Here is a 13,377-nt window from a genome sequence, read left to right as displayed (position 1 = left end):
CGTACACAATAAGCGATGAAGATCTAATAACCCCTTGACGAAGAAGATACTGAAAACTAGAAAGATGAAGATCCCAGGCGGAAATAATTCCTTATGATCTCCTTGACACGAACGAAGTCTGGATGACATCATCTAATCGTTCAATCAACACCATTCTAAACTTTAATGGTAGAAAATGTCTGATGCAAAGATCTGATTTTGCATGGTGAGCGCGGATTCCCGCGTCAGAGGCATTCTAACACCCCGCGGGCAGCGAGCGTCTGGCCGAGGATAAATAAAATGGGTATTTGCGGATGCAAAGTAAATTTCAGGCAGGAGCTGAACGATGATCCTGGTTAGCCAAACCAGCCCTGAATCCTTCGCTCGCAGGGCGCGGAAGCCGACAATAAATGGCTAGAAGGGGAAGCTGCCGAAGTCCCTTTGCGCACTGCCACAATCCATTGTTTAAGTTAGCCGCCACAAATATCTGTGCAGCTAAGGGTCTAGAATCTCTCTGGAACAGCTTCACCCCGTCTTACCCGCTAGCCCGTTGTCCATTAGAATACGCGACATTTTCGCTTGAGTCAGCACAGCCCTACAAATTACACAATCGTAATGACAGCACATAATCCTCCAGGCGTCATGGTCTGTTTCGAAGCATCTGTCCAGAAAATTGACCATGTACTGTATTTGCTGCAACCTCGTGATGAAACGTCCTCATTACATAAGAGAAATGAAGTCTCCTAACCCGGATGTCGGCAAGGCCTACGCACATGCAAACTCAATCTCTCAAATGTCATGACCAAACACGGCACAAGTTGCCGTTTGTCAATGCTCCATCTCAGGGGAAACCTGCCACTTAGCCGGCCCCAGAACCCCTAGAACCCACCCGCTGGCATTGGGTCTAGCCCCGTCTAGTCTAGACCTGAAAATCCAATACGAGCGAAAATACGACGCGACAAACCACAATGCATCGTCGAGCCCATATTGCGGCGTGGTCTAAGTAAGCGCTATTAACGGTCCAGATTGCTTCTTCCTGCTCGCGTGCTCAAACAGCACTGCACCATGCTCGGTCAGGTAATGAGGCTAGGTAGGCACTAAACTATGGGGTGATGTTAGTGAAAGGGGAGGTAGGCACTTATTTAAGAAAAAGGGTCTTGGCTCCCTATTTCACCTTTTCCCCTTCTTTTCCTCGCTTTTTTAGTCAGCACGTCATTCAAAATGGCACCCTTTAGGAGGATATGCTTGCTATATGCCTCAAAACTAGCTAACCAACGCCTGGCGTTCACTCTTACCCTGTTGGCAGTATGTGCTGCCAAAGGAGTGCATCTTCATAATCACAGAGCTTCGGTGACGCCCAAGCGCATGCTTCTCTTCTTCTTCTCCTTCTTTACTCAAGATATCCTTTTACTCCTTCTAATCAGACTGCTACTAAGTCATTGGGTGCCTAGTGCTGCCAAACCACGGAGCATCGTCAATACACTCGCATTCTCCTTGATCACCTACAACACTATCATTTGCACCGTGTCTGTTTCCTTCTATCTAGTCTCGGGATCTGAGATCCACTGGCGCAATATCGGTTTCATGGCCGACCCAACTGCTCAAGCGATTATTCTATCGGGTCTCACAGCATTCATCGGTGTCTTCTGTGTCTTCGCTTGCTTAGGCGCACTACTTCAGGTCCCTTGCTACTCTTTATTCGGCTGGGGTGCAGATCTCGTCAACTGGCCTCTTACTTTCATCTGTCGCCAATTAGGTCATCGATTCGATTACGATGCGTTATTCCAACGGGAGGATCTGTCATGGCTCGACATCGAAAGCACCTCGTATCACGACAAGAAATATAAGGAAGATTTCAACTCGCCCTCGGTCTCGCTGTTGAGTTCACCGCGAAGCTCAAGGGGAGGTTCACCAGTACGAAGATCTAGACTCGGCCGTTTTCTACGCATACTTCCTTACCCCATTGTTACTCTTCTGTTAACGGCGCTTTTCATCCTTACCTTTATTCGACCCAAGGATCCTTCTCTGATCTTCCTTTCGTGGACTACCGGGCTTTTACCTTTCATCGACTTTGCCTCGTCCCCATTCCTCGACAATCTTCCATCAGTTTTCGGCAAGGGGGTACAGCGAACCTGGGACGACCGTACCGCACTCGTACAGCCTACCCCTTTCAGCTGGCTCCCAATGGACATACCAGCCCTGGACGGATTCAAAGATTGGTACCTCGATCAGCCGCATTATAGCGCCAAGTCGGACCCTATGAGAGTCTCAAATCTAGACGAGCCTTTGCGAGATTCTCTCCGGGGAAAGCTACAGAAACTCAACATTCGACATGTAGTTCTTTTCTTCCTGGAGAGTACTCGACATGATGTCTTCCCTATCAAAAAGGATGGTCTAGTATGGAATCGCTTTGCCGAGACCTTTCCTAATGGACTGCCTCAAGACGTCCAAGAGAAACTGGCCAACTTAACACCAACAGCAAACTTCATCACGGGCGATTACGCCGACGGTTTCGAACACGCCAGTAGACCGAAACGAGGGGGCATTCGCTTCACCAACGCACATACCTCAGGAACGTACACCCTCAAAAGCCTAACAGGTTCAATCTGCGGCATTTCTCCTCTAGCTGCAGATTTCAATCTGGATTACAGCCATCATATCTACCAACCTTGCTTGCCGCATATTTTCAACGCACTGAATAAAGCAGAGGAGAAACAAGCCCGTACAAAGGAAGCCAGTCAGAAGGAAAAGTGGAAGTCCTACTTTTTCCAAGCAGCGAAACTCAACTATGACAGCCATGGCGCTTTGATGTCTGCGATGGGATTCCCGGATGAGGGGATAATTGGCCAGGAATATCTTCGCAGCGCCAACGCAAGGCACGGAGCAGTAACGTTGGAAAACATTAACGACTTTGCTTTTGAAGAGGATCCACTGGAAGACTATATTACCGACGTCTTTGAAAACGCCAGGACAGAAAACAACCGTGTATTTCTGAGCCATATTACATCTACCAGCCACCATCGATTTCACATGCCCAAGAAGGAAAAGTATACACCGCTGGCCAACGGTGGTCACCTTGATATGATGTCAAGATATATCAACACAATTGGCTACGAAGACAGATGGATTCGCAAGGTCCTTGATATCCTGGACAAGCAAGGGGTTGCCAACGAGACTTTGGTCATCTTTCAGGGCGACCATGGTGTATCTCTCCCAGAGAATGATATCGCCTCGCCATACTATAACCCCAATGTTGGTGTTGAGCATGTCCCGCTAGTCTTCTCCCATCCGCAACTGCCAGCCTTCGATGTGGATGAGGGCGTGCATGCAACTCAAATCCTCCCCACGATCCTGGATATCCTCCTCGAAACAGGCTCTCTCAGCAAGACAAGCCGGGAGGCAGCCCATGATCTTATCCGCAATTATGAAGGACAATCACTCCTTCGGCCTTTGGCAACGGGCAATGGGCAATGGCAGTTCACCATCACAAATCCCGGGCGTGCTATGCTCAGCATCCGTGACGGACGATATCCAGAGCGTCATCTTGTTGTGCCGATAATAGAACACGTGGCTTGGAAACTGGCGGACCTGACGAAGGACCCTTACGAACACAACCCTGTACAAGCACTAGACTTTAAATCGTTCTTGCAGGAGGTAGAACAGAGGTTCGGAAGAGAAGTTGCAGAGTGGGCGGAAGAAGGTGCATTTATGACGAGATGGTTCATCAAGGAAAACAGCAAGCGTTGGCGTTTTGATCTTTAATCAGCACTAGAGCGAATACTTAAAAATAGATAGGAGGAACACATTCTATACCTCCATTTTACCAGAAGAAAGTCCACGCGCTCGCCCCGATGACAAACAATATCATTCCCCACCTCGCTAACCCTCTATTGACATGCTTCTTTGCAAAGCTGTCTATTGCTTGGCTATCGTTGATCCTTGGGAAAGGGACATCTTTCGGGACCGGTAGATCCAACGCCTTGCACAGCGGCTCCCAGCCATCACGAACATCTATAAATACCAAGCGATCCTCTGGCACATTTTCCTTCAGCCAAGTGATGTGCTGGTTGTACGAGCTACTCGTCACTGGCTCCGTTTCTCCAAACTTCAAAAACCACTGCTGGCGCAGCGCATTGATGTAGTCGACAAAGTATCGTAATGAGGGCAGAGGGAAGAGGACGAAGCGCAGGAACCATTGTGTTGATTTGGTACTAACGGTAGCCATGCTTCGTTCCCATGCTTCGACATCGCGCACAGTGCAGATCACTTTGGCATCTGGGTAGATTGCCATCAATTCTCGCACAAGTGTTGACCCGGGTGAGTCAGTGATTGCGACAAACCCATCAACACGTTCTTTAATGAGATCTAGATTGGAGTGCTTTATGGAAATGCTTTCTGGCCGCCACTGGTTCAGCACCTGGATCCATGTCCTGATTTCAATTTCAGGGCCAAGAAAGGCTTGTGTCCCACCGTGATATACGGGACCGTCGAGAAGAATCTCTAGCGCTCGACTGATCGATGCAGTCCCGGTGCGGGGAAGGCCAGCGCCAATGACTTGAAGCTTGGTGCCTGGTTTAGGCTGAGAGTATTGCTGGCCCATTATGGATAAGGAAGAGACAAAGTAAAGGGTCGTACAGCCAATAGAATGATTAAGTTAAAAGATTTTCGTTCTATGTGAGACCAAGCACGGGTTACGTGTTTTATACAGCCACTTTGCGATCGCCAAGAAGCTTATACCGCCTACTGCCTTTGGAATTTTGCGCCGCTGAGGTACGCTGCCCGTGATTCTTCTAAGAGCAAGTGATGTCAGAATATTACGCCCAGCGGAGTTGAGAGCGGTAGAAAATACCTTTTACGGCCTAGTTCAATTGGTTCCAGGCTTATTTTCGCGTGAGATCTTCTTGGCGATGATCTTCGATTCGTCTTGTGATGTCCGATTGGTTAAGGTCTCCAAAAGACAAAGCGGGCCAGACGCTACGGATAATACTAATGCAGTAAGCATAATTACCCTTGTTCTTTGGGGTGAAATCGCCCGCTCAGCTCCGCCTCGCCTGCACAGCTTTGTCCCGCTACGTGTAGCACTCTGCTGCTTACTACGACGTCATGATGGCTATGCTACTCTTGTCGTGGACTGGACTTATATAAGTATGAACAGGACAATACAGTTGTGCTATCATCGGCCAGACTGCTCATAGTGTATCACCACGAAATCAGAGTCAAACATACTTTGCCCCTTCTTTTCACACACTCATCACTCCCCTTTATCCTAGAATACACTATTGCGTAGACGTATACCGTCGCCATGGCACCCAGCTCGGCTGCGTCCAATCTGTGTACATCAGCATCTTGTGTGCACATCGCTTCAGAGATACTCGGAAGTTTGGCTTTAAACTACACCGAAGTTGACCCTTGCGAGGACTTCGAACAATGTGAGCTCTACCACACACCCATCTACTCAATTCAAGCCTAACTCATCGCTCAGATGTTTGCGGCAACTGGGCTGCTCGACACGAGATTCCTGCGGGCGGTGTCTCTACAGATGGACTCACTCTTGCACAGGAAAACGTCGACAGTGCCTTGAGACAGATCCTCGAGAGTCCATATCCGTCCGGCGAAGACGCTGGATGGATCACAGTCAACCTCACTAAAGAACAGTCCAAAGCAGACAAGGAAATCTTTTCTAAGATACAAGATGCGTATCAGGTCTGCACTAATTATACAGCACTCGAAGAAGAGGGTCTCCAAACTCTGCAGGAGATTGCCAAGACAGTTGTCAATCTGTACCCTACTACTACCGTATCAGGCGGCAACAAGACAGCTGCAAACACAACCCAGGCATCTGCTGCCCTGGGCAAGACTTTGACCTTCTTTGAGAGCGTCGGCATTCAGACGTTCCAGCGGTTCATACTCAAGCAGGCAGACACCGACCCCGACGCGGTCCAACTGACCCTTTTTCCTCTACAGCCTGATGAGGTGGTCCTCCCCACTACGGAGCAGGATCTTGAAGAGTACATCAAGATCGCGTCTCAGCTTCTGGTCGCTGTTCACCCTTCTAATGTCAGCACGACAACGGCTGCTAAGCTAGTCGCGTCAGTCATCGAGTTAGAAGGCAAACTAGTGGCTGCTTCTACCTATGCCGAACAGAACGGGCCAGCATCCGACCTGGTCTCGATTGCCGAGGCGCAGAAGCAACTTCCCGAGCTGAACTACGAGTATGCGATTGAGCAACTTGCTCCGAAGAACTGGAAAGGCGACATCCAATTCATTGCACCCGCCTATTTCAACAATGCATCCCAGATTATCTCTGAGACTCCGAGTACGATTCTTCAAGCATATTTTGTGTGGAAGGCCATTTCTTCCATTTCCATCTACATCGAGGCCGATCTGACCAACGCGTACAACGATTTGGTGACTAAGATCAGGAAAAGAGATCCCGAAAGTCCTTTACCCCGGTGGAAACGCTGCATCAACTTGATGAACTACGGAGTTGCGTGGACCCAAGGCTCCCAGATCACATCGCAGTTCATCGGCCCGACGGGCTTGACATGGATACTCTCACGCTTCTTCGTGGATAAGCACTTCAGCCCTGAGGCTAACGAGCTTACGTCTGATCTTGTGCAACACATCAAGGACTCCTTTTCGGAACGCATCGAATCGCGGGATTGGGCATCAGATGAGGTCAAGAAGGCGGCTATCGAGAAGGTGGAGGCGATGAAGAAGATCATTGGCCTTCCTACCTTTCCTGATGCCGTAGATCCAATTGCCCTTAAGGAATATTATTCAGATGTCCAGATTCGACCTGCTCTGGCCCTAACTGCGCTGAGTTTCGCAGAATCCAAGGTTAAAAACAACTGGATGACTTTGGGGAAGCCATACAACAGGGGCCAGTTTGTCTTGAGCACTCTGACTGCCAACGCCTACCACGCCCGCACCCTGAACCAGATCGTTCTCTTCGCAGGGTTTCAGCAGTTCCCTATCTATGACGTAGAATTTCCGTCTTATCTGCTTTATGGTGGAATGGGCAGCGTCGTTGGACACGAGATCACGCACGGCTTTGATAACACGGGCCGCAACTTTGATGACATCGGCAATGCCACAGAATGGTGGGATGAAAAGTCAATCAAGGCCTTTGAAGAAAAGACCAAGTGCTTTATCGAACAGTACAACAACTTCACCATCCTAGCGCCCAATGGTACAAATGTCCATGTCAACGGAACCCTCACTCTTGATGAGAACATCGCTGATGCTGGCGGTGTATCTTCCAGCTATGAGGCCTGGAAGAAGTGGGAAGGCGAGAAAGGCAAGGCCAAGAATCTTCCAGGTTTGCAAGGCTTTACCCATGAGCAGCTCTTCTTCATCAAATGGGGCCAGACCTGGTGCTCTAATGTTCTGCCCGAGTTAGGTTTGACGCTGCTGGAGGACGATGTGCACAGCCCGGCACCTGCGAGAGTACTGCTGCCTCTCAAGAATACTGTTGGATTTAACAAGGCATTTAACTGCCCTGAGAAAGAGCCTGTTTGTGAGCTTTGGTGAGAAACTACCTTTGGGAGGGTGACTTAGGTAGTAGATACGGCTCTGTGTTAACAGTCTTGATGTCACTTATACTTTATGCCACATGTAATTCTGTCCTTAGTATTACCTGCCACAATGAATTTAGCTGAACGAGAGACAGGAAGGCTGAGGTGCGATACCTAAGTACTGTAAAGGCTTAGGTAAATTTACTTGATGTTTGTATAGCCTTAGACTAAATTTAGATTATTTAGGATAACATTCACAAGCTCTTTATTTCGGGGTCCAGCTTATCGTGCATAGTGATTCCACTCTTGGGCTGCTGCCGCCATGAAAGCAGTTACCAGAGAGGAGCATGAAGATTTGAAAAACGCTTGAGCAATGCTCTCAAGGAGTTGAAACTGTAGCAAAGTCAATCTTCCAAAGAGCATAAAGCCTTAAAGGACACTCACGATCGAATGATGATCGCGCGCCGCCTCCATGGCAAATAGTAAGGATTTCATGTCTATATCTTTATCATGGTCTGATAACATTTGTAGTGTCAGCGGAAAGCTCAATGGACTTGATGGCAAGTTCCAGGAGTTGAACAAGTCACAATGTCGGTGCGACGCTGGCAAGGTCAAAGACATCATCGACGGCGTCGGAGCCCTCAGGTCTGCGAACGACCAGCTTGAGAAAGACTCTCTCACCAAGGCCACCAAAAAGCTTACTGAGGCAACCAAGAGTCTCATAGAGTCCCAAGATTGGAACCACTATTCACGATAAGCTGGACTCCTTCAAATCTTCATGCTCCTCTCTAGTAACTGCTTTCATAGCGGCAGCAGCATTCTCGTTGTCCTTTCGGCGTGTTTCTTCATCTGCAATTCTCCAGTCTTTCATCTTAGCATAGATTGTCCAGCCCAAACTCAAGAGGGCGATCATCATCGCTATAAAAGCGATAGTAGTTGATACAGTAGTCAAGACGACAGGGTTTAGTTGACTCATTTTCGCTGTCGAGAATTGAAATTGGCTTTTTGGTGGCCTTTAATGCTGGTGGAACCGAATTTAGAGTACCGATTGATGTCACATTTGCGAGTTCCTATCAGGGGTATAAGAAAGCTTAGGGCCTTAATCTTAAATTTTATAGAATTTTATTAAAGTATATCTAAAAGTATACTAAGCTTACCTAAATTTCTATATTGTTTAGGATAGATGTCTAAGGTTTGGGACGCATGCAGACGAGGCAAGAATGCTTTTCAATAGGGGCATGGAGACAGAGATACTGCATCTGTATGTAAACATAAATAGAAACCGAAGTAAAGGGGCGAGTGCGCAGATCCCAGTCTTTCGGGCACGCTTTGACCGTCCTGCTTGTCTGTGCATTCTAGGTCCTCTCACTGGCTCGATCTATCTCTTAGAAGCCATCATCCCATGGCTTGTTCTCAGCAGGCGAGGTAGCTAGTAGCTTTGTGTACTTTGCGTATAAGGCGCGCGATGCAACTATTAGTTGTTAGGTCTATTAAAAAAAGATTGAAATCTCAAAAACACAATTTAGGCAGCTTAAAGCATCCGAACACCGTGGACCAATGATGCTAGAGCCTTTGCCCCTAAGGCCTGACACTTCTTCCTCCAGTTTGTTTGATGCAGTGATGGTACCTTTAAAGCTCTCTATTTTGGGTTTCTTTTTTAAGCTTGGTATTTGCAATTTCGATGACGATTTCGGCCTTGGTAGAACTACTTGAGCACTGGTTCTTCGACAGATAATTGGCAGCACATCGGCGGTCACAAGGAGCTTCAGAATCGCCAGTCTCACGTGACATAAGCGCGGGGTTTCGTAGGACTTGCACATTCCTGTCCAATACAAAACCTGTCGCCGCTCCTCTATTCCCCCCAAGCATCTCTGTTAATGCCATGGCGGAAGCTATTGGCTTAGTGGCTTCTGTTGCCAGCCTGCTAGACCTGGCGTTGAAGCTATCTAATGCATTACACAACCTCCAATTCCAATTGCGAAACGCGCCTTATCTCATTCAAGCGCTAGAGAATGAGACAGAAGCTGTCAGGACAGTTCTTGCTAGTGTTGAAAGCTCAATACACTCTACAGCAACTGCGGGACTTGGCGGTGCAGGTAGCCCCGGGATACTCGGTGACCTCACTGCTGAAATCGGCAAAGGTGCGGCTGTCCTGAAGGAGCTAGGCACATTTATCGACAGTCTCAAGAACGAGACATCTACCTTACGAAGGGTGAAGTGGATTCAAAAGAAGAAGAAGGCAGCAGAGCTCATAAACGAGCTTAAAGAAGTGAGATACCGTATTAGCGAGTTGCAATTGGCATATGGCAAGTATGTTCCCCGAATAACGTGTAGTCAGTCTCAGAATAACATCAATGTAGCTCAAGCTTGACTCGCATCAGACTTGTATTGCAGGACATCCAGGTTATGCAACGTCGTCACTACGCTAAAGCTCATAACTTGGAAACTTGTCTATTAGACACGAAAGATCAACTCACAATTGATCGAGACACCACGTTTCAAAACCAGTCAGACATTGCCGCAGCTCTGGAGGCTTTACAAAACACAACACCAAAGTTGCCACAAGAATGGGTGGAAACAATTAGAAATCAGTTGGCAACAACGATAAAAACTACGAGACCTGATCTAGCGAAGGACAACATCACACATGTTTGGCCCCATCAATCTCAAAGACGCCAGAGCCCTCAGGCCATTTGCTCGCCACTTCAGCACTTGACGCTATCATTCAACCTAAGACTACTGCAATCTCAGTGCTCGATCAATTGTACCTGCAGATGCCATGCTTCTGTTGCTTCATACCGGCCTTGGAACACACTCCCAAAAATGCTTCAAATGATCATGGGCTCAATAGTTTTTAAGTTTTCCAGCTGCCCTGTTTCCAGAACAACCTGCGACTTGCCTTCATGTTCCAAGTCACGTCTAACTCGCCTCCAGATCAGATATGGCTTTCCACTTTGGTCTTTCAAGTACGCAATTTATATCCAGATGGAGAAACTATCTGCCAGCTCTATGATCTTTACTCTAGCATTGAGACGAAAGATTCCCCTCCAAGCCACCAGAGACAACATACTTTATCATGCCACATTTGGAAATCTGAGTGCTGTTAAACGCATCCTACACGAAAATCCAACTGCAATCCTGGACGTCAACTATTATGGTGACTCAGCCTTGTACAAATGTATTAGGAGCTTTTTGCCGTGGGAACTCTCGCTTCAAATTTGTGAAGTGCTTCTTGAGGCTGGTGCAGATCCGGACCAAGTCAATGAGAGAGGGCTTTCATTTCGGCATACAATTGCTAATCTGGTTCTTCAAAAAACCATACCATCGATGCTTCATTCTCGAGTTGAAGGCTTGGTTCAAATTTCGCCGTGCTTAGAGGACCTGGATTTTACCTTTATACATGAGATTGTCGTTAAACGGTGTCCAATCGACTTGCTGCCCGTACTTGAGACCGGCAATGCAGATATTATGGCTCAAATACACAGTGAAGACCGGTTTGGTATGACTCCACTGATGTATGCTGTTGCTCTGGGCGACGCAAAAGCAGCCGAGGCTCTGATCGAAGCCGGCGCCTCAGTCCACAAGAAGGGACCGGGTGGTCGTAATCTTATAGACTATGCTGCCTGTCTACCTCCAAACACTTGCGCTGATATACTTGACTTGCTACTTGCTGCTGGCGCGAATGCAATTGACGCTTTCCCCACAGGATGGAGCCTCTTACATACAGCTGCTATCTATGATAATGTCACAATGATAGATAGGTTGCTGCAAGAAGGCGCACAGCCAGATTGTGTCGGTCCGCGTGGCAATCGCCCGATTCACTATGCGGCGAGCCACAACTCTGTTAATGCCGTTCGCTTGCTATATGAGAAAGGTGCCGATGTAAATGCACTAGCTGACAACGGCTTATCACCGCTCGGTGTAGCGATTCGAGACAATGCTACCGACGCGCAGGCGGCGCTTCTTGAGCTAGGTGCTGATCACACTATAACCGGTGACTGGGGAACTTATTTTCACGTGGCGGCTTATCGGGGTAACGAAAGAACCTTCGACACACTGTCTTGCCTTAAGTTCAGGGGCTTAGATGTCGATGCCAGGGATGCGGAAGGGATGACAGTAACCGAGGTTTATGAAAGCCGCTACGACAAGACGGAAGAGCTGACGAAATCATTCTGTCAACTGAGGGATTTTATCATATCACGATCCCCAGGTGATTACTCAAGCAAGGACGAAATTGGGCATGCGGATGAATTCTTTGATGCATATGAGTTCTTGGGCGGTGATGGGTTGTGTTAGATCTGTAACTGCCAAGACATAGGTTGGGCACTATCTTCTCTTCAGCGCGCGTCATCCATAATAGAGTTCACTACGGACGCGGGGGAGAATGATGGTAAGAAGAATACAATAAAGGAGGCCCTTAGAGCAATAATCGGATTTCTTAGGGGTCATGTTACCTGCGATGGAGTAGGGTGAAGTATCAAGGTATGGAATACATAATGGGAAAAACCTGCAAAGGGTGGGCGGGAAGGATGGTTGTTAAAAGAATGGACAAGAATAGTGCTGAGTACAGTACAGTCTATGATACCTGACTTATGTTCTCTAGTGTATAGAGTTCAATCCGATTAGGCTTCTGTTGTAAGTGATCTTCTGCTTAGCTAAATAAGATGTCAAAGCATATGATGAGCTGCTTGACAAAGTAAAAGCACATTCACTCAGTGTCTTTAAGAATTAGTTGGTGACATCAATCTGCGTTCGACAAAAGCAATTCGCATATAGTAAAGATGCTAAACTTCTGAACAATGGCTAAGGAAAAACAAAGAATTCTGAAACCCCTTCCAAGACCCTGGTAAAGGAATGCGCCTTTGTCTGAGAAGCTATTTCCCTTGTTGATCTAGTCTCTTACAGTTCTTCTTCTTTTGTGTAGCTTTGTGAATGATGAGAACATGCCCTCTTTAGGTGAACACCGGCTTGACCCAGGTAGCTTGTACGATCTGTAACTGCCCTTGTTCGTCCTATCGGTGACTGGGATGGTAACTGTCTATTCTACAGGATCGAGTCAGAAAGAGCGCCCAGTCAGCCGGTACAACCGAAGGTGTCTACATACCCAGCTAGTAGAGCTTGGCACCCTGAGCATACTTGACAGGAGAATGGCCATTGATATTATAGCACTGCTTAGAATGGAAATAATCTCCATTATTAGAGTATGTGTCGTAAATGAAGGACTCCTGAGAGCAACTAGGCTGAGCGTAGAATGCAATTCTCTGCCCGTTGCCCGGTCCGAATCCGTTCTCCTTGTAAGATTGGAATCGCTGAACTTTGGGATTGCAAGCTGCGTTGTGATCGACAGTGAGAGTCTGTTCCGTGCCAGTGCAGTCACGGCCAGTGTAGGTCTTGATACCGACGGCCAGAGTGCCTTGGGTGAAGAGGGCTGCGGTGATGAGAAGCTGGGAGAAATGCATATTGAATAACTTGGGCGTGTTCGGTGACTATGTGATCGAAAGAATGGCTTGATACTGTTGGGACTGTTTAGTTCTGGTGGTTGAGGGACTGTTCTGGAAAGAGACACGCATGTGTATTTATCTAGAATAGGAGGCTGCTGTATACGTGCACAACTAGCAATTATCTCATCGCACAACTAATTCTCGTGGATTGTTCATGGCGTATTGGCTTTACAAGGCGTATCGAGTATTTGACGTATCCAAAATACCGAGCGTATTCAGATGTTGGCCCGTAAGCGGCATGGACAGGGGCGCTTGCATAATTACGCTGTAAGTGGCCAATCACTAGAATTTACCCATGGCATCCAATGATCATGCCAGCTCTCAAAGCTGAAAACCTGACTATTAGGAATAATACTCATATTTTGTTATTTCATGCATTT

The 13,377-nt window shown here is 47.6% G+C and overlaps 5 protein-coding genes across 5 annotated transcripts; 3 read left to right on the top strand and 2 right to left on the bottom strand.

Annotated features, from left to right (window-relative positions):
- Positions 1 to 1,200: 1,200 nt before the first annotated feature.
- On the top strand, positions 1,201 to 3,741 carry FMAN_11963 (uncharacterized protein; the record flags this gene model as incomplete). Its single annotated transcript, XM_041824695.1, has 1 exon — positions 1,201 to 3,741. One exon carries the CDS (start codon positions 1,201 to 1,203, stop codon positions 3,739 to 3,741), a length of 2,541 nt encoding a protein of 846 aa, XP_041690150.1.
- A 58-nt stretch (positions 3,742 to 3,799) lies between these two features.
- Positions 3,800 to 4,579, bottom strand: FMAN_11962 (uncharacterized protein; the record flags this gene model as incomplete). The annotated part of the gene is made up of 1 exon (XM_041824694.1): positions 3,800 to 4,579. The coding sequence occupies one exon, from the start codon at positions 4,577 to 4,579 to the stop codon at positions 3,800 to 3,802; it is 780 nt and encodes a 259-aa protein (XP_041690149.1).
- Positions 4,580 to 5,281: 702 nt separating this feature from the next.
- On the top strand, positions 5,282 to 7,512 carry FMAN_11961 (uncharacterized protein; the record flags this gene model as incomplete). Its single annotated transcript, XM_041824693.1, has 2 exons — positions 5,282 to 5,408; positions 5,462 to 7,512. 2 exons carry the CDS (start codon positions 5,282 to 5,284, stop codon positions 7,510 to 7,512), a joined length of 2,178 nt encoding a protein of 725 aa, XP_041690148.1.
- A 1,866-nt stretch (positions 7,513 to 9,378) lies between these two features.
- On the top strand, positions 9,379 to 11,792 carry FMAN_11960 (uncharacterized protein; the record flags this gene model as incomplete). Its single annotated transcript, XM_041824692.1, has 2 exons — positions 9,379 to 9,806; positions 9,857 to 11,792. The coding sequence occupies 2 exons, from the start codon at positions 9,379 to 9,381 to the stop codon at positions 11,790 to 11,792; spliced, it is 2,364 nt and encodes a 787-aa protein (XP_041690147.1).
- An 812-nt stretch (positions 11,793 to 12,604) lies between these two features.
- Positions 12,605 to 12,955, bottom strand: FMAN_11959 (uncharacterized protein; the record flags this gene model as incomplete). Its single annotated transcript, XM_041824691.1, has 1 exon — positions 12,605 to 12,955. One exon carries the CDS (start codon positions 12,953 to 12,955, stop codon positions 12,605 to 12,607), a length of 351 nt encoding a protein of 116 aa, XP_041690146.1.
- Positions 12,956 to 13,377: the final 422 nt, after the last annotated feature.

Source organism: Fusarium mangiferae (genome assembly GCF_900044065.1).
Source record: "Fusarium mangiferae strain MRC7560 genome assembly, contig: FMAN_scaffold018, whole genome shotgun sequence".
Classification (NCBI taxonomy): Eukaryota; Fungi; Ascomycota; class Sordariomycetes; order Hypocreales; family Nectriaceae; genus Fusarium; species Fusarium mangiferae.
The sequence above is the reverse complement of the archived record's forward strand: the minus strand, read 5'-3'. Positions and strand labels throughout refer to the sequence as shown.